Source organism: Vitis riparia, chromosome 3 (genome assembly GCF_004353265.1).
Source record: "Vitis riparia cultivar Riparia Gloire de Montpellier isolate 1030 chromosome 3, EGFV_Vit.rip_1.0, whole genome shotgun sequence".
Classification (NCBI taxonomy): Eukaryota; Viridiplantae; Streptophyta; class Magnoliopsida; order Vitales; family Vitaceae; genus Vitis; species Vitis riparia.
This window is the reverse complement of record NC_048433.1, coordinates 6,372,066-6,391,424: the sequence shown is the minus strand read 5'-3', so window position 1 is coordinate 6,391,424 and position 19,359 is coordinate 6,372,066. Positions and strand designations below refer to the sequence as shown.

Genomic DNA, 19,359 nt, shown 5'->3' with positions numbered 1-19,359 from the left:
TGCACTATAATCTCTACTAGATTGCCCAAATTCATGAATTGATTGTGGACAACTTATTTACTTATAAGGAAATTATGACTTGTATTCTTTGTGCAACTTCTAATGCATTAAAATCATACAATGTAAGAGATATGAACGTGTATGCTCATATATCCAATTAATGCAAATGGGATAATGAATGAGAAACCAAAAAACATAGATAGATAAATAAAATTTATAAATGTATCTTAATCTATTACATCATGTCATGCCTTCTAGGATTCAATCCCAACACCACTTAATACTCATCCCATGATCACTCTTGCTAAGGATGGTATCTACAAACCTAAAGTGTTTGCAATTTCTACAAATAAATACACTAAGCTTACCAATGGTCGTACAACTCTATTTGATAAGAAATGAAAACATGTAATGCAAGAGGAGTATGACACTTTACAAAAAATACATGGAGTTATAGGGTGCAAGTGGATTTTTTGAATCAAACATAATGTTGATGATACTATTGTGAAGTATGAAGCTCATTTTTTAGCCTTGTGGTCAAACTAGTAATAGTGCAGGTTATTCTCACACTAGTCCTAGCTTAGAATTGGTAATTTTGACAATTAGATGTCAATACATTCCTTGACGATGATATTTATATCATTCAACCTCTTGTGAGTAAGGTAATTCCTCTACCACAATTTGTAAACTTAATAAGACTCTCCATGGATTGAAGCAGGCTCCCTGATTACTACTCGAAAACCACATATTTTAGATACTAACTTTCATGTGTTTTAAACCTTTTGAGTAGTAATTATGCCTAATTTGCCCAAGTAATACATTACTACCTTTGCAAGTGATACTAATGGTTTTTTGTTGAGTTTTGGAGATATTTTAAGGTGATTTTTGAAGCATGGAGTGACAAATGGAAAATGAATGGAGGAGGGTACATAATGTGGTCATGAGGAAGAGGAAATGCACTTGAACCAAACTTTGAAGCTTAATTGAAGGTAGTGGAGATGGATTAAACATGAAGAAATGAGAGAAATTGTAAAGAGGAGCCGGAATAGCATGATTTTCGGTTTCGCATGACCATGCGAAATTTTCGCACAGTCATGCGAAATGAGACAGAAAGGAGGTGGCTGCAGCATAAAAGGAAATTTTGAGGAAGTGATTTCGCATGACCATGCGAAATTTTCGCACAGTCATGCGAAACGCTCCAGAAGAACGAAATTGAAGCTGTTGGATTCTCCACTTCGCACCATCATGCGAGATTGCTAGGGCTCGTGCGAAAATGCATTCTCTCCAGATTCCTTGATGAAGAAGCATCTAGAAGACCTCTAAAATGTTGCCAAGTGTCCTTTTTACCTTGGCCTATAAATAGAAACGGGATTAACTCATTTAAAGACTTTTGATACATTTTCTAATTGTAGTACTTTTCATTCTTCTTCTCTCTATATAATTCTTCATTTTCCTTCAGTTTCTCTTACTTTCTCGGTAGCCAAACATGTCTTGTGAGATCAAATCTCCAAGCATGCACGGCTAAATCTCGTTTTTCTCGGAAGAGGGAGGATCTAGAGGCAAGATCTATGGTGAATTAGAGAATTGAGCCTGAATTGTAAAGGTAATTAGATCCAATTGATTGATTAATCGAAATTTGGGGATTTTTCTCTTCAAATTGTCTTGGATGATTACTACAATGCAAGCTAGGTAGATTCATCAAATTCTTAATGCTAGATTTGAATGAAATTGAATAGTTGCATTGTGTGAATCATTGGAAGATAGTTTAAGATGAATTGAATTGATGATTCAAATTGATCTCTTGGATTAGATTACCTAATTTTAAGAGAAATTAGATCTAGATCTAAAGTTAAATCAAAAATCGGTTTAGATGAAAATTTAGGTTTTCAATCTAACTTGATGAAAATTAGATCTCAACACCTATTCACCATGGAAATTGCTCTCTAGAAAATCCTAACTCCGAGAATCTCACATCTTATAAATTTTCTTCTCTTTTACACTTCGTTTTCAATTCAATTTGAGTACATTGCTATCTTGAGATTTTATCATGCAATTTCAAGTAAAATTCACTTGATCACCATCATTTCTTATCATCTCGTTCAAGCCTTAATTACTGAGAATAATCCATCCTTGTGGACGATACCTAAATACCACTATACTACGGTAGTTTGTACTAAAACCACTTTTTGATCGGGTACAAATTGCTATAGAATAGTGAATTAGGTTGTAAATTTTGTTTTGATCCAATAAACGGCAAAATCTAAGCGATCACTCCCTAAGCTTGGTTTGAAAAGCTTAAATTTGAACTTTGACATCTTGATTTGATGTCTTCCCAAGTTGATATTTCTCTCTTCATTAAACTCAATGTCAAGTCTTATGTTTTCCTTCTAGTTTAAGTTTATGATATTATCATCATTGGCAACAACACTTGTGAGGTTCAACCACTCATTATTCACTTGAATTAGGTGTTTGCTCTTAAGAACCTATGTCTTTTAAACATTTTCTTAGGGATTAAAGTTCATAAACTCAAATATGGGAGCCTTCATCTCAATCAAGAGAAGTGTGTGATAAATCTACTTGAAAAAGTAAAAATGTTCAATACAAAGTTTGTTGATTCATATAACATCCTTTGGACATTCATTCGAAGGTTGTCAGAAGAATATTCAGATACTTGAAAGGAACACATAGGATGCTTCTTCACAAACCCAACAATCTCCTTGTCATAGGTTACTTAAATGCAAATTAGGCCTCTGATGATAGAAGATTTACCCCTGGTTATTGTGTATATTTAGGCGAACTTTTAGGGTCATGGAGCTCTAAGAAACAACAAACTATTTCAAGGTCTTTGACAGAAGTAAAGCATCCCAGTTTAGCTCATGTGATTGCAGAGATTCTATGGTCACAAAGTTCTCTTGGATAACGGGGTCTCAAACAAACCAAGTCACCACTTGTATGGTGTGATAATCTAGCATGGTTTCCTTATAATGAATCCAATATTACATTCTCGTATAAAACTTATGGAACTAAATTTATATTTTGTGAGAGGAAAAAGTCATTGAAAAAGAACTTGCAAGTTCAAAATGTTCCTTTACTAAATCAAACAACAAACATACTCACAAAAGTTTATCAACTTCACATTTTCATAGACTAAAGGACAAGCCAAACTTGGTTTCATTAACCCCAATCAGCTTGAGGGGAAGTATTGAAGCTGGTAGTGTGTAAATGATATGGTAGTGTAATGTTAATAAGACTAAATACATTAAATTTAATCATTTCAAAAAGATTTAAATTAGTTTACTAAACAGTAAAGTAAGAATTGATAAATAAATTTTAAACCAACTACTTTCCAATATACCTAATAATATTACTTAATTATTGTTTTAAATACTTAGATTGTTTTGTTAAAACTAGTTTAATTTTTTTGAAACAATCTAACATATTTACTCCTATAAATATAAGTAATAAAATTATTAAAGAAAAATAAAAATTTTGAAAATATTAAAATTATTCTTATCTAAAAGCACTTTTACAATATAATTCTAAAATATAAATTTTAATGGTATAGTAACATAATTATTACCTCTTTTTAGCCTCCTCCTTTAAAAAGTGTTTTCTTTAAGAGTATGTTTGGTAATTTATACGAAGTGTTTTCAGTGAAAATATTTTTTTTTTTAAAGTTGCTTTAAGATGATCGTTTTTAAAAGAAAAAAAAATGTTACAAGTGGTTTCTTAAATTTTTAAAAATATTTCCTAAATTTTGTCAAATACTTAATTTTTCTTTTTAAAAAATGTTTTTCAAACTAAGAGTGCTTTCTAAAATCACCTCCAAATGGGCTCTAACACCACTAATAACTTAAATTTATTTGTTTTCATTAATTTTATTTACCAAAGGTTTATTACAGCAAAGATGAAAGTTCCTTGGTGCTAACTTAACCGTTGGTGGAATTTCTCATTTGAGAACTGGGGCAGTGGGCTGGGCCTAAAGGCCTCTTTGCCCAACAACCAGGCCCATATAGGGCCCAAGCCCGCGCGAGAATCAAACAAGAGCAAATCCGTCCTCCTTCCCACTCTTTCCATTTTCACTTTCATCTTCTCGTTTCCGAAGGCAGATTCTGTGCAATCCATCAATGGAGAATCCAAATGTTCAAGAGGTTGTTTCTCTCTCTAGATCTTCCAATTTATTCTCTTTCTATATACCTAATTTTATCTCAATTGTCCGATTTTATGCAGATTCTGGAGAAGCAAGTACTGACAGTAGCCAAGGCCGTGGAGGACAAGATCGATGAAGAGATCGCAGCACTAGAACGCCTCGACCTCGACGATATTGAGGCACTGAGAGAGCGGAGGCTTCAGCAAATGAAAAAGATGGCCGAGAAGCGGAGCCGTTGGATCTCCCTCGGCCATGGAGAATACTCCGAGATCCCCTCCGAGAAGGACTTCTTCGCCGCTGTGAAGGCCAGCGAACGCGTTGTCTGTCATTTCTACCGCCCGAATTGGCCTTGCAAGGTACCGGTCTCAGAATGCATCATTTCCTCATCTATTCATCCAAATTTAAATGTGGTCTTGGCGTCCTAGATTATTGCTTTGTGTTGGCTGTAAGCCTAGTGTAGCACTGGAAAAAAAATAATATTTGAAAATTTCAGAGACATGTAGGGTTAATGTGCTTCTTACTTCATATGATGATAACTTCTTTGGTGTGAAGAAAAATTCTGTTAACTGAAATTGTGAAAAACAAAGTTTATGTTAAATGTCCCTAATTTGGTGTTATACTGTGGTTAATGTTATAATATATTTTTTTTTTCCTTTTAAATCTATTTTAGTTTTTGGTTGTAGGATTTGTGGGGGTAGGGTGGAGTTTTCAGGGGCAAGTAGTGAATTGTGGGGAACTGGGTATTGAAGTTATAGGGTAGAGTTGTGAAGTTATTGCCTTATTGGGATATATTATCCCAAACAACTTGAGGAAGGAAGCGTAGTGATGGTGGAATATGTGATATGAATTATAGAATTGTGGAAGAAAGAGGTAAAAGGTAACAATTTCTTGGAAGTCTGCCTAAGGGCTTTAACAAAAATTGCCTTTAAATTGTAGCAAATCCATTGTCCTTTCATATGGGTAGAAACAAAAGACTAAATGCAGTAATGGACCAACATATGATGACTTTGGAAGTACCAAATATTTTGATTCTTGACCATATTGAAGGACATGGAACTGACTATTAATAGGAATTGATACGTTTTGACTTCTTATTTTAGCTGTCTGGTGACAACTATATGGGAAGTTCCTCATTTTTCTTTAATATAATGTCCACCCTCTAGAATGGCTGCTTGCTTCTGATCATGCTGATGCAGCTGCATTACTTATCCAAGCCAGGAAAAACTCTATCTCATCAAGTTTGGAGGTGACTTTTGTATTCAATGAAAAAGATGCGAACTACAAAGCCTGCTGGTGGAGCCAAAGTGAACTTCAATCCACAATGGAATAAAGTAGCATTTTCTCATGCATCTAGTGTTTCTAGTGTTTGATAAATCTCTAGTAGAAATATTATAATATATATATATATATATATGTGTGTGTGTGTGTGTGTGTGTGTGTGTGTGTGTGTGTGTGTGTGTGGTGTGCGTGCGTGTATGTGTGTTTGTATGCAAAAAGAATTACAACAAGGGTGCATCAAAGTACATGGGGAGTGTACAAAGGGCGCCAAGAAAAAAGAACAAAAAAGAGATGCACAACTTCTTTACTCTTCCTCTTCAAATGGGCTATCCTCCACTACCTCTTCCCAACTTAAGGCAGATTCTAACTTTGCAACATCAGTCTTGTTGAAGATTGGATCACCCATGCTCCCCCAAATATGGAAAAGATCAATTGCCACAACATACCTTTAAGGCGCAATGTAGAAGAATATGTTCAAAGGATTCTTCTTCCCTTTTACACATGTAACATCTGTTTCTTAGAGGCACACTTTTCCTTTTCAGCTGATCCAAGGTAAATATCTTCTCCATGTTACTTCCCATGCAAAAAACTTCAGTATTGTTGGAATCACGGTTTCCGAACAACACTTGTTAGAAAAGGCTTTGAACCCCTTGACACCAAAAAGGAGTAGAGAGCTTTGACTGAAAACTTTCCACTCTCAAAATAAGATCATTCTATCCTTTGTACCCCATCTTACTAGATGCTTTTGAATATTCCTCAAAAAGGTCTCCGTTATATCTAACTCAACTACCTTAAAAAGAAAGGGCTCTAAAGTCCTCTCTCCCGACCTGCCCCATGCATCAGCTACCTACGAGTCTTTTGAACCGACTCCGACACATAAGGCAAGGAAGGAGTCTCTTAAGGGAGAGTCACCACACCACCTATGCAACCAAAACTTTACTCCCCTCCTATCCATTACAATAAAGTGAATTCTACTTTTGAAAACCTCCTATTTGTTCCTAATTGCCTTCCACAATCCTATGCTAAAACCTTCCAACACTCTTCACCGGCTTGCTAGGGCTTGAAAAATCTTAGCACACCTCTCCATTAGTAGACTATTTTAACCCCATCTGCGACACATAACCTTCCTAATTTTCAAATGGGTAAATGAGATTGAGATAACCTCACCCTTCCACTCCATCCTTAACCTCCAGCTCTCTACACCTTGACCTAGGTTTGACCAAAGACATCCATGGTGGTATTTCAATGGCGAAACAAGATGCCCCCACCACCACTTGTAGAGTTCTTGGTACTTTCCTCCCATTATATCTAACAAGAGTCCTAGCCGATTGGAGGTTGCATTGACTCATCATATCCTCATCCACTACCATGAACAAGAATCTCTCAATTTTGTAAATAACTCCTTTGCCCACAAATGAATTGGCAGCCCACAACTCTCACTTAGACTTCTTGAGCACAAACATCTTCATTGTAACATTCAACTTCTAGAACCCACTTATCTAAATGCAATATTTTCTTCTTGAAAATTTTTAGACCCCTTAGGAGTCCCTATCGGCTTCAATGACTATCTCAAACTAAAACAACACAAGGGAGTCTCCCATCAAAGCCAAATGGAGGTTCCCTTTCAAGTGTCAGTTGTAGTACTCAACCTATTTCTTCAAAGAATATATGTGTGGTGTTTGAAATGAAAACTCACTTCATCTACATTTGAGACACTACTATAGGGACTTCATTTTTTTGTGTATCTCCTCTCTTCCAATTTGAATCCACATTACATCACCCGCCTCTATTCAGACTTTGCTCACCACCTCTACTTATGAAATTCTTTTTTCAATGGCATTCTCACCACTTTCCCCTACCGAAAGGTTAGCCTCTTAAGATGCCTCCTCATTCCTATGCATCAACACTACCCCTAAGCTCCTTAGTTTTCTAGCCAGGACCATTCATCCCTTTAGAAGTCCCTAGCCTTCTAGGACCACTAAGGAGAACCTTTTCTCCTCACTAAAAAGACAGAGCATAGAAGGAGCCTCCTCGCGTTGTTGCTATTCTTATCCAACTTGTAATCCCTTCCCCCCTCCATTCAAACCATCTAAAAGGTTTTTGGTCCTTGCCATCACAACATACCTCTACAGTCTACCCCTTCTAGCAACAATGCAAGGCCTTTCTCACCAAACTTGATTCAAGATGAAAACCCTTAACCCTCTCCAAAACCTTTCCTTTAACCCTCTCCATTGAGATCTTAAAGGATTTTTATTCAACTTTGAACCAACATCTTCCTTCCTCCACCTCACCATGTGTTCTAAGTATTATAAAATTATAACAATGTTCTAGTCCTTTCAAGGTTTCGAAATTTTTGCTCATAGAAAACATAATAGGTGCCTTTTATCAACTTGGTTTACAATGTTATCACCAATGCCTCTTGATGTTGGAGTATAGATTGCCATTAAATGTTTTATGTTTTTTCTCCATTATAAGGTGGACCTCATTGTTTTCTTGTTGAGAAATGAACCCAGATGTTACACAGAATCCCTTTGAATTACTTTCTAACCTCTCTCTCTGATCAGAAGAAAAGTCAACATTCTAAAGGCTGATGCATTGAGATCTTTTGAATGGATAGGTGAGCATAGATGGAAATACTACTGAACTTCACTTAGAACGATAAAATGTCTAGGTTTCATTTCGATACAAAGTAATGTGGAATAAGTGCCAAACTGGAAGTAAATAGGTGTTACATGGAAGTAGGGATGTTGAATATCAGGTGGGGTCTATGGGGAGGAGGAATAGGGAATGGGTCTCTTGGATTCTGGGTTTCAGGAATGGAATTTTGAGGTATTTGATGTGTTTTTGGTAATATCCATGAGGCTGGTGTTGTAGGCTAGAGGGAAGATATTATTAGGTGGGCTTCGGGTAAGAACGGACTGCCCTTGGTAAACTTTTCTAAGTTTAGTTTTATCAGTGGTAAAAAGGGAGATTTACCTTCGAAGGAGATTTGGTGCAAACAATCAAGGTGTTATCTTTTCCTGCTCTTCGTGATAAGAGTTTCATCATTGATCACTTGATAAGGGGCGAGGGTCTCTGTTGCCATTTACTGTTGCATTGGAAAGATTTTTCAGAATTATAGGTCCATTTTCTTCTTCTGTTTGAGGGAGCGCTTCAGGTGATGCTGAAGATGGTTTTAGATCTTTTAGAGGTTGGTGTAGGAGGTTTGGAACGAGGAGAAGCAACCATGTGGAGGGCGGTCCATTTGTGCTTTTTGTGAACAATCTGGAAAGAGGAATAGAGAAAAGCAGATGTTGCTTAAGCTTGACCCATTGTTCCTTCACTCTCTGTCCTCTTGGATTGGTGGACATTGAGCATGGAGAAACCCTTGTATGCTCCACCTGTACATTCTTCCCTGTTGGAACTTTTAGCAGATTCTTTTCTTGCTTACCAAGAAACAAAGGGAATTTCTTTCTATTTTTTCATTTTTATTTTTTCATAAAATAGTATATTATTGAAAGGGTGGTCCCTGGATCTATGCCTTATTTGCAATTTTGAAAAGCCAATGCTGTCCAAGGAGAAAATCAAGTTTAAATTATTTGAATGAGTAAAAGTAGGATAGAGTTATTGCTCAAATTAGTTGGTTGCTGCCTCAGTCTTTCAATTGAAAGGTCTAGTGAGATGCATTTTATGCACTTGTACACCAAAACCAATTGTGGCTTCAGGAGTAAGAGGAGACCCTTTTTTTTTTCTTATTTCTAGGCTAAATAATAAAATTTGTGATGTTAAAGAAATCAGAACTTTTAATAATGGTATATTCATGGTTCTGAGGAATTGGATATAGCATCGTCAAAGGCTGGTGTCCATGTGATGATTTGATTTTGTGTATATATGTGGTTAATGTAGAAATTTTAACCTATAAGCACCTATTGTTAGAGCACTTTCCTATGCCTATGGTTATGGATGGCATGAATTGGAATGGCTGATGTATAATTTGAATTTTTGTTGCTCCTTATTGACAAATTCTGTATGGTCAGTACAGAAAGAAGAACTTAAATTGAAACATATCTCCATTAAGGTATTCATGAGTAGACGTTTTACATTTTGAAGGTGTGAAGAAACTTCATATTTAATTGTAGTTAAGCCAACACATGTTCCTTTAATGCTGTCCTGTAGTAAGTGTCGGGGGCAACAATTATGTTGAAAGCGCCTTTCTTGTTATTCTAAATTAGCTACAGCAGACTTGAGATTTTGGAGAAACAATCAATGGTTGTAGTTCATTTGCAGGTGGTGGACAAGCATTTGAGCATATTGGCAAAAAAGCACATAGAGACACGTTTTGTAAAAATAAATGCAGAGAAAAGTCCATTCTTGGCTGAGAAGCTCAAGATAGTTGTACTTCCAACCCTTGCCCTTATAAAGAACGCCAAAGTGGATGACTATGTGGTATGTTATATAGAAAGATGTGTTATACTAGTCTCCAGTTACATTTCTTTGCTATCACCTTTTCTTTTTGTTTATGTTGCCCTATAATGTCCTAACTTAGTGTGTTTTAGGTTGGATTTGATGAGCTTGGTGGAACAGATGAGTTCAGCACAGAGGAACTGGAGGAGAGGTTGGCTAAAGCTCAAGTTATCATTTTTGAGGGTGAATCATCACTACATGCATCCAAATCTAGTTCACAACCGAGGAGTGTCCGGCAAAGCTCAAACTCATACTCATCAGATTCAGATTAAATCTTATATCATCTGTGAGTTCAATTGAAATCCATTAAAATTTTGGGTGCTTACTACTCTCATTTATGAGTACTAATGGATGGTTATAGTGGTAAGAACCCCTGTATTAAAGTAATTTAGCAAGTTTTTGACCTTTTAATAGGTAAATCCTTGATTTCATGTAGTTTGAAGTTTGGGAAAGTACTGTTTTGTGATTGGTTTGAGTATCTGATACGGGCTTTGTATGACTACCTTTCTTAACCACACGGTCCACACCTATAATGGGCAAATATGTTTAGGATATCACTCTATTCTTGTTAGTGTAGTTGGCTCGTTCTTTTCATCTCCTACTAATCCAAGCAGGTAGGCTTTGGCTAGCAGGCAGGAAAACCAGAGTTTGTGATGATGGCATTAAAAGTTAAGGCCCTATTTATTTGACCAATTCTAAGTGATGCACCCCTAATATTTGTCATGCTTTATCCCACAACTTGGAAATTCATCCGCTTTGAAGGAAAATTTTCAACCCAATGAATTCCAACGTCTGAACTTTTGGCCGAGTGAATCAACCTACATGGTGCCTTGCATGGGTAAGCTCAAGCTTCCATCACTAAGCCATTGCCCAACACCCATATAACTAAGGATGTAAAAAAGTATGGTTCAATCGGTTTTTGGAGACAAAAGTGAGTCGAATGGACATAATCGATTTATGTTTGTATCAAAATTAAATCAGCTCCTTAGTGGTAGAAAAACTGATAAAGAAGTTTATTTAAAGTTGATTTGATTCAATTTAGATGATTAGTGGAGTGCAATTAATTTAGGTTTTAAGATTAATCTATTTTTAATGAATTTGAAATTTAGACTGCTTTTTTAATTTTTAGCTAAAAAATATAATAAATGCATTTAAAAAATAATGCACCCTTATCTAATAATAATGAATTAATTTAATAGAGTCTACAAAATATATAATAATATATATAAAAATTTCATCCGACATTAAACAATTGCAACTATAAATTCCAACAACGTAGCAATCTTAAATTGTCAATTTAGTTCAATTTTTATTGATAAGAAAACAAGAAAATCGATTTTCAAAATTCTTAAAATGAATCAATCTTTATAGTTTTATCATCATCATCGAGGAACCATTCATGGGCAAGTCCTTAGGACTCCATGGGGACTCAAAACCTTGGGGTGTTGATCACCCGCAACAATCAATATCGAGTAAATTTAGGTATCATCAGTGGCAGGATTCAAATCCAAATCATGTGTCTCTTATTAAGACTACATTTTTCAATGTTTGTCTTGACTAACTGGATTACCCTACACTTTCCGATGTTCGTCCTAACCAACTAGACTACCTTAACGAGTAAATCAATCTTTATGGTTATTGAAAGTGAAATTGTTTTAATTGGTTTTGAATAATTAGCCACATTTAGAAACACTCTTATTACATTGAATTTTGTATCTGAAAAAATGTCTACAAGGAGTCCAATTAAGTAGTCAATTAAATCATAAAACATCATTTTATACCAAGATTTGATGTAATATTTTTTCTTAAAATAATTTATTTCTTGACATCTGTTTTAGGTATATCCTTAGTTTTCACTTACAACCCTACATATACCTCATCCTTGTGCATTGACATGCTATCAACCATGTTTGACCATCGTTTTTCACCAATATGTTACCAAAGAGCCCTACTTGGCACCTTGTCCAAGACTCCCAAGTCATATGGTATGTCCTAAATAAATATAATTTATAAATAAAAAATGATAAAAATGATTAAGTTGAAATATTCTATATATATAATATAACGTGGATAAATGAGACAAGACAATCTTGAACTTACCCCAAACCCATTTATCATTTTTTTCAAACCTGTCCTATTAGGAATGGGATGGCTAAAGCCTTTAGAATCATCTACCAAGAAGAATTCTACACGCACTTAAGACAAGAAAAGAAAAATATTAAGTATTGGATCTGGTTTGAATTCCTTTCAAACCTTCTCGTGATGCTCCACCGACGAGAATATTCTCCACCGACAAGCTTTAAGCAGTTTCAACACTGAAAGCATAGTTGTCTCCAGCATGTGATTCCACAGCTCAAAAGCAGTCTGTCAACCATCAATACTCCATCGTAAGTGAGATTCGTTAGCCGAAAAGTCAAAAGTACTATAGTAAAAAGTCAATTTTACTGATCACTATTCATTCACAGGTTCACTATTCATAGCCAAAGTCAAAAAGCATACAATACTTTGTTTACTGCTTAAGATTCCTTTTTTTAGCTATTTATTGAGGCAAGCTCCTCAGTTATAAGCAGGTTGAATTCACGGCTAATTTTCCCCCTCTTTTCCATCTTAAGCTCCTCCTTCTCTCTTCTTTCTCTCTCACCATGTAAGCTTTCAAGCCAAAGTTTTCTTCAAAGCTTTCCTACCATTTTCCATTGTAAGATATTTTATTTCTCTGTTTCTCCTTATTATAAGTATGTTTTTCAAGTTATGTAATATAAAGTTTGATGTTCATTTTCTTTAAATTTCTTTATTAAATATCTTTATGTATTTCCGATTTCTCTTATTTGATTTTGAGTTTTGACATAAATCGGAAATACACAAAGATATTTAATAAAGAAATTTAAAGAAAATGAACATCAAACTTTATATTACATAATTTGAAAAACATACTTATAATAAGGAGAAACAGGGAAATGAAATATCTTACAATGGAAAAGGGTAGGAAAGCTTTGAAGAAAGCTTTGGCTTGAAGGCTTACATGGTGAGAGAGAAAAAAGAGAGAATGAGAAGCTTAAGATGGAGAAGAAGGGGAAAATTAGTCGTGAATTCAGCCTGCTTACAACTGAGGAGCTTGCCTCAATAAATAGCTAAAAAAAGGAATCTTAAATAGTACAAAGCAGTAGATAGAGTATTGTATGCTTTTTTTACTTTGGCTATGAATAGTGAACCCATGAATGAATAGTGAATAGTAAAACTGACTTTTTTTTTTCTTTTTTTTTTTACTGTAGCACTTTTCAACTAACGAATCTCACTTTCGGAGGAGTATTGATGGCTGACAGGTTGCTTTTGAACTGTGGAATCACATGCTGGAGACAATTATGCTTTCGGTGCTGAAACTGCTTAAAGTTTGTCGATGGAGAATATTCTTGTCGGTGGAGCATCATGAGAAGGATTGAAAAGAGTGTGCTTAGGGGAGGATATAATCCCTACGATGCTCATCAAGTAGCTTAATATCTTTAGAAATGGACTTGGTTGGTAGATGATCAATTTCTTACTGCAGGAAATCTGGTGAAAAGGATCTGCAGCAATGAGATAACCCATGTTCTTTGGATATGCTTCAAAGTCTCTACTGATAATCCTAGCTCTCCAATATCTTATCTGATTAATAAGGGGCTTAGCACAAATATCAATAAATTCCAAAACTCAAAAGGGTAATATGAGACAAGACAATCTCGAACCGCCTCAAATTCATTTATTATTTTTTCAAACTTGTCTTATTAGGAATGGGGCAAGACAAGGCAAGATGGATATCAAAAAATATACACCCCATTGTGATCCTAAGTCCTTGTGCATACTCCTTTTTCTCATTCTTACTTTTCTTAATACAATAATGATGATTCTTGCCACTTTGAAATTTTAAAATAAAATCGGCAAAATATGGGAATTCATCCATTTTCCAAGGATCATGCATGAGCTTGATGGTTATCACTAGACTACACAATCAATTAATTTGTTTTTGTTTTGCATAAAATTTCTAAAAATTGGATAAAGTATAACTAAATCAAAACATTTGAAAAAATATATCTTGTCATGAAAAATGAGAATTTATCTTATTATAGGAACTTGTAGATGATAATTTATAATGATGTAAATGTCTTTTCCAGCATGTCTTATTCGATAACCTTTTCCACATATCATACAAAGCTAATTTTGAATAGTGTATAATTATATTCACTAATAGACTTAAATCCAATAATCTCAAATGCATCTAATCATAACGAGCTTTGGGTAAGATCACAGTCTTTAGGTAGATTGTATTTTTTTTCCAATCATAACATAAGACAATGAACAATTAGAATAATTACAGAGAAGAAAATTATATCATTTCATTAATAATACGAGTGAATACTGGAATTACAACATTCAAATTATCCTATCCAAAAAATTTGTCTTAAAAATAAAAGTGAATTTTCATCTTAAACATTTATTCACTATCGTATGTCAATTGGAATTGACATTAAGCATCCCGTTGTTGATGTTCATACTCAAAATAGTTGAATCCCTTATCAAAAGACTTTAATTGATTGCTTAATCATTACTTCTAAAAACACAACTACCTTTTTTGCTTGAGTTCATGCTATACTTCATGTTACAGCCTTAATCGATATTTGACCTTAGCTCGCCAAGGATATTTAATCCTTTAGACATTAACTGAAACTAATAATGTCGTTTCAAGAATCTAAATTATCAAACAAGCTTTCCCCTAGAAAGGTATTTAAAGTTACGTTGCAAGTAGAGTCAAATATAACCAAGCTGAATTTGTTCAAGCTGTGCTCACATAGAAACTGAGCTGTGCCAGGCTATAATTCAGGTTCAGCTCGCATCAGCTGATGAATGGGCACTAGACGGGTCAGAGCTTAAGCTTTCCAAACGCAGCTTGCTTTATTTAGCCTATGAAGCATGGAAAAAAAAAAAACTGTAATCATCCAAGACAGGCTTGCTTACCTTGATATCCAGGTTTGTCTCCTCAGTGATGGGATCTGGAGAGAGAACTTGGCCTGCAGCAATAGTGATAGCAGTAGGATTTCCTGACCAGAATACTGAGAGCTTGTTCTTTGGTGAAAACACCAGCTGGGGAAAACCACAAAAGGATGCTACATAAGGCAATAACAGAATGAATGCACCATGAAGAGCAAATTTGAAGATGAGATAACAGAAAAGCATATAAAAAAATTAAGATCTGGGAATTCAGAAAGAAAGAACGTAAAAAAAGCAATTGAACAAGAGAAAAACCAATACTTATAGTCAATCCTCTAGTAACCAATAAGCTCATGTATGTAAGCATCAATTTAAAATCTTTAGAAATAGCCAATCACAACAAGCTAAAATCAGAAGTTGGCTCAATTGCACTTCTATGTACAATATGGTATGAAGAGGCTGCAAGAAAGCCAATCCAAAGGCTAACCAGATTGTACTAGTACAATCTTCAGATCAACTGAAAAGAAAGAAGAGTTCGCGGGGGAGAGGGGTTATATGCCTCAGGGTACTGATAATACCAAAAATGATAAAACAAAATGTTCTAAGGATTTCAAAAATTAAGAAATTGGCTCAGAGTATTTATTACTAGAAGAGTTATGTGTTTGTCCATGCACATTATCCTTTCAGTTTCTCATTCAGTTACTAAGATATTTCACAAAGGAGACTTTAAAGGGTAGTCGGTTGCTCCAAAGAGTAGCAGATGAGTTGGCAATTTTTAAATTTATTTTTGTCCTTTTTCTTTGGTTAAATTTCTTTAAAGAAATGGCAATGCATTTTGAGAATTCATGTGATACACCTATAAAGAGAGTTTCCTCATTATATAACAAATAAATTAACTTTAGCCTTCTCAAGTATTATTGCAGATGTGCTGAAAATACTATGATGCCAGTATTATTCATATCTACATGTATAACAAGAAATATTACAGATTGCAAGGAATAACTACCAGAAGGAAAATGCGCCAAAAAGAAATTGTATGAAGCTGAGCTGCAAGATGTCATCAGGTCCATGATTACAAGAATCTCCAGAAGAAAATGCCGCTACGTTGCAAAGAAACCAAAGAGAAAGAAGTAAAAGACTCCTTCCTGGCTGTACTCGCATAGATTCTCAATCAACATCTGGTTTTTGTCCAAAAAATCAAGAGAAAAATAAAATCAAAATGAAGCGACCTTCCCCATACCAAAAAACACCACAAAGAAAAGGTTAATAATGCAAAAGATCATATAATAACCTGATTGGTGACTTTGTTTTCAGTATGCAAAAGAGCATCAAGCTGAGTGTTGTGATATGATGCAAACACCTGCCGGAGCAATGTATAAAAGCATTTAAAAACATTTGAAGAACACTCACGACATATTTTGATATCCAACTAGGTATCACATTCAACTGTTGTGCAATCTTACAGTATTATGTAACACCCTTTAATCACAGTATCCAAAGATATATACAAAGAACACAACAAATATTTGACTGGAAGCTTGAAGTCAAACAGACAGACTGCTGATTTTTTGTTACTGGATCACAATAGAGCTTGCTGCAATTCTATCATGATCAAGAATTCAGCCTAATGTACAAGGGGCATATACAATTTCACCAGAGTATCAAAATCAGATGATTAAGACAAAAATCACAGGAAATATGTATAAGGGGTAGGGACAACAAAAAATATGTACCCACCTATGGCCTCAGTTTCTTAAACAACAACTTATTTTGCCCAAGGAAGAATGAAACTGGAAACATTTTCAATTGTTAAGGTCCAAAGAATATCAGTATCTTCATGTCTCATCTTGTCAACTTCCTAAGCACTTGCTACCTTCATTTCCTTCACCAATCCATTTAATGTATGATATATGCTATCAATTTGAGGATGTGATAGGGATCCTGCAAGGAATTCATGCACATCTCTGTTGACGCTGATCCAACTACACCCTGGGTGCTTCCTCACCCCCTTTTCCCTCATTAACCACCTCAAGCCTGAGACTTCCCCCCATTGTTGATCACTAGCAAGGGCATTGGAAAACATCACATAGCCTGCAGAATTTTCCGGATCTACTTTAACAAGCTTTTGGGAAACATCTTGGGCTAACTCCAATCTAGAATGGAGCCTGCAACCCTGAAGCAAAGCCCCCCATACAAAATTGTTAGGCACAAAGGGCATGGAGGCCACAACCTCAAAGGCTTCTTCAAGAAGGCCCACTCGTGCGAGGAGATCAACATAGCAAGCATAATGTTCTAGTTCAGGAGGAACAGAAAAGTGCAGGATCATGTCTAGAAATATCTGCTGCCCTCTGTCTAACAACCCTGAGTGACTGCATGCACATAAAACACCAAGGAAGGTTCCAGAATTTGGACGCAAACCGAGCTCTTGCATTTTGGAGAAAAGCCTCAATGCCTCCTCTCCTTCACCATTTATTGCAAGACCCATGATCATAGCATTGAATGAAACAACATCCTTGGAGACCATCTGCTGGAAAACATCTTTTGCCTTCCCCAAACTCCCACATTTAGAATACATGTCTATTAATGCAGTGGCTAGAAATGTGTTTGACTCTAGAATAGTCTTGCAACCTTCAGATTTCACGTATCCATGAATCCATTTACCAAGATCTAAATCGCCAACTTGTGCGCAAGCAGAAAGCACACTCACCATTGTAACATGGTTGGGCCTAAGATTGAGATCCTCAATCATCACCCGGAAAAGACTCAAAGCCTCCAAGGAACAACCATTTTGGACATATCCGCCTATAATCACATTCCAAGGAAGCACACTTCTTTTGCCAACTCCAACAATTTCATCAAATCTTTCCTTACACTTTTCAACCTTTCCCCACTTCCCATACAAATAAGCAAGAACAGTGTTGACTGAATCTCGACCAAAACTCCCCGTGTCATCATCATTGATGAATTCTGATAAAATCATTACCCACTTCTCAATTTCTACAGCCTCAAGTTTTGAACATGCAGATAAAACACTGACTATGGTATCATTTTCCGGCCTCAAATTCTCCTTAACCATCATAAAGAAAAGGCGCAAAACCTCTTCAGTCTGACCTGATTGAGCACTCCCAGCAATCAAAGAAGTCCAACAACGAACCATAGCCCTGTCAGGCATTTCATCAAACACCTTACGCGCCGATATCATATCCTTAAAGCCCATCGCATACGCAACAAGAAGACCATTACAAATAAAGGAATCAGAAACAAAACCCAATTTAACAACATGGGTATGGGCTTGTTTGACATACTTGGCATCATTTGATCGAAAGCAAGCCTTCAGAAGGAAAGAAAAAGTGAAATCGTTAGGCGAAAGCGAGCGCTGCAATAAGGCTTTGAACACGAAGAACGCACACGAGCAAAGACCCTCTTCACCCAAAACTCTGATAATGGCATTAAAGGGGAATATATTGGGAGTTAGAAGCTGATCAAAGACTCGAATAGCCAAACGAGATGGGTAGTGGCCGATGAGACGAGTTGCCACGAGATTGTCCTGATGTGCGTAAACTCGAAAGATTTGAGCATGAATTTGAAGAAGATGCGAATGTGAAATATGGCCTTGTAGCATTACAGAGAAATTGGTGAAATTATGAGAATTTGAATTCGAAAAGAAAGAATGCATTAAGCAGACTGAGAAGTGGAAATGAAAGCCATTTTTTAATATGAAGGGTGGACAATGCGAAAATTTAGTGAGCATAGTGTCACAGCCTAGCGAAACGAACCTTCTTCGAGCTTATGTAAGGGTAGTCATCTTTCCAATTTCTATTGATATTTATGATATTTTTCAATATTTATGTAAAATCTAATTAGTGATATTTTGGTAATTTTTAATATTTTAAAATATATATGTGATAAAATTGGTGTTTGAGAATAATATACAATTTTTTTTATATATGAAAGGATAAAAAAATATGATTAGTTTTTTATTTAAAAATATTTATAATTTCATATTTCTTTTGCATTTAAGGAATTTGAAAAACAAAGGTTATGTATGCTTAATAATTGGATTCTTCAAGAGGAGGAGCGTTGCTCTGGTGGTAAGGATCCGTTCGAAAATTCGAGTCTCAACTTAAGAGTCTTCACAGTGGGGTGGAAAGGCTACAGCCTGCCACCGCTTAGCATGCAGATCGATATATTAGTGGAGTGATCGATTGACATGCATTCCCATGTCAGTCGACTCTCCCATGTTAGGTGGCTCAAAATCAAGGTTTCGAGATGAGTCATCCTAGAAATAAATCACATGTGCATGAATCCCAAAGCAACCCGAGTTTAATCTAAACTTTTCTTCAAGCTCAAGTTATCCACACTTCCTTCCCTCACATATGGCAAGTCTGATCTCCCTTTCACAAGTTTGCTCCTTAATCACCTCTTCAACGTTAAAACCTTGACATGTTTCATTAATGTGTCACTCATCTCACAATCATAATCATATTCTGATATCATTTATAACTAATTTAAGTGTTTCTTAAGGTCAT

General features: G+C 35.6%; 2 protein-coding genes across 7 annotated transcripts; one reads left to right on the top strand and one right to left on the bottom strand.

The window, feature by feature from the left end:
* The first annotated feature begins 4,057 nt into the window (after window positions 1-4,057).
* On the top strand, window positions 4,058-10,442 carry LOC117911723 (thioredoxin domain-containing protein 9 homolog). Its single transcript, XM_034826126.1, has 4 exons — window positions 4,058-4,151; window positions 4,231-4,506; window positions 9,695-9,853; window positions 9,964-10,442. Exons 1-4 carry the CDS (start codon window positions 4,128-4,130, stop codon window positions 10,141-10,143), a joined length of 639 nt encoding a protein of 212 aa, XP_034682017.1. The 5' UTR covers window positions 4,058-4,127; the 3' UTR covers window positions 10,144-10,442.
* Window positions 4,506-18,600, bottom strand: LOC117911722 (pentatricopeptide repeat-containing protein At1g08070, chloroplastic-like). Of its 6 annotated transcripts, none has more exons than XM_034826123.1 (5): window positions 16,568-18,600; window positions 16,122-16,190; window positions 15,837-16,008; window positions 14,858-14,983; window positions 4,506-4,612 (listed from the first exon to the last, which is right to left on the bottom strand). In XM_034826123.1, the coding sequence occupies exon 1, from the start codon at window positions 18,579-18,581 to the stop codon at window positions 16,689-16,691; it is 1,893 nt and encodes a 630-aa protein (XP_034682014.1). In that variant the 5' UTR covers window positions 18,582-18,600; the 3' UTR covers window positions 4,506-4,612; window positions 14,858-14,983; window positions 15,837-16,008; window positions 16,122-16,190; window positions 16,568-16,688. The 6 variants fall into 6 exon arrangements, with proteins under 6 accessions (XP_034682014.1, XP_034682015.1, XP_034682016.1 ...); XM_034826124.1 differs by lacking the exon at window positions 4,506-4,612 and adding an exon at window positions 12,808-13,510; XM_034826125.1 differs by lacking the exon at window positions 4,506-4,612 and having other exon boundaries at window positions 14,214-14,983; window positions 16,568-18,035; window positions 18,136-18,220.
* Window positions 18,601-19,359: the final 759 nt, after the last annotated feature.

Coding starts and splice junctions, on each gene's coding strand:
- LOC117911723 (XM_034826126.1), top strand. CDS start 4,128: ATGGAGAATCCAAATGTTCAAGAG. Junction 4,507..9,694: donor GCCCGAATTGGCCTTGCAAG/GTACCGGTCTCA, acceptor GTTCATTTGCAG/GTGGTGGACAAGCATTTGAG. Junction 9,854..9,963: donor CCAAAGTGGATGACTATGTG/GTATGTTATATA, acceptor AGTGTGTTTTAG/GTTGGATTTGATGAGCTTGG.
- LOC117911722 (XM_034826123.1), bottom strand. CDS start 18,581: ATGCTCACTAAATTTTCGCATTGTCCACCCTTCATATTAAAAAATGGC.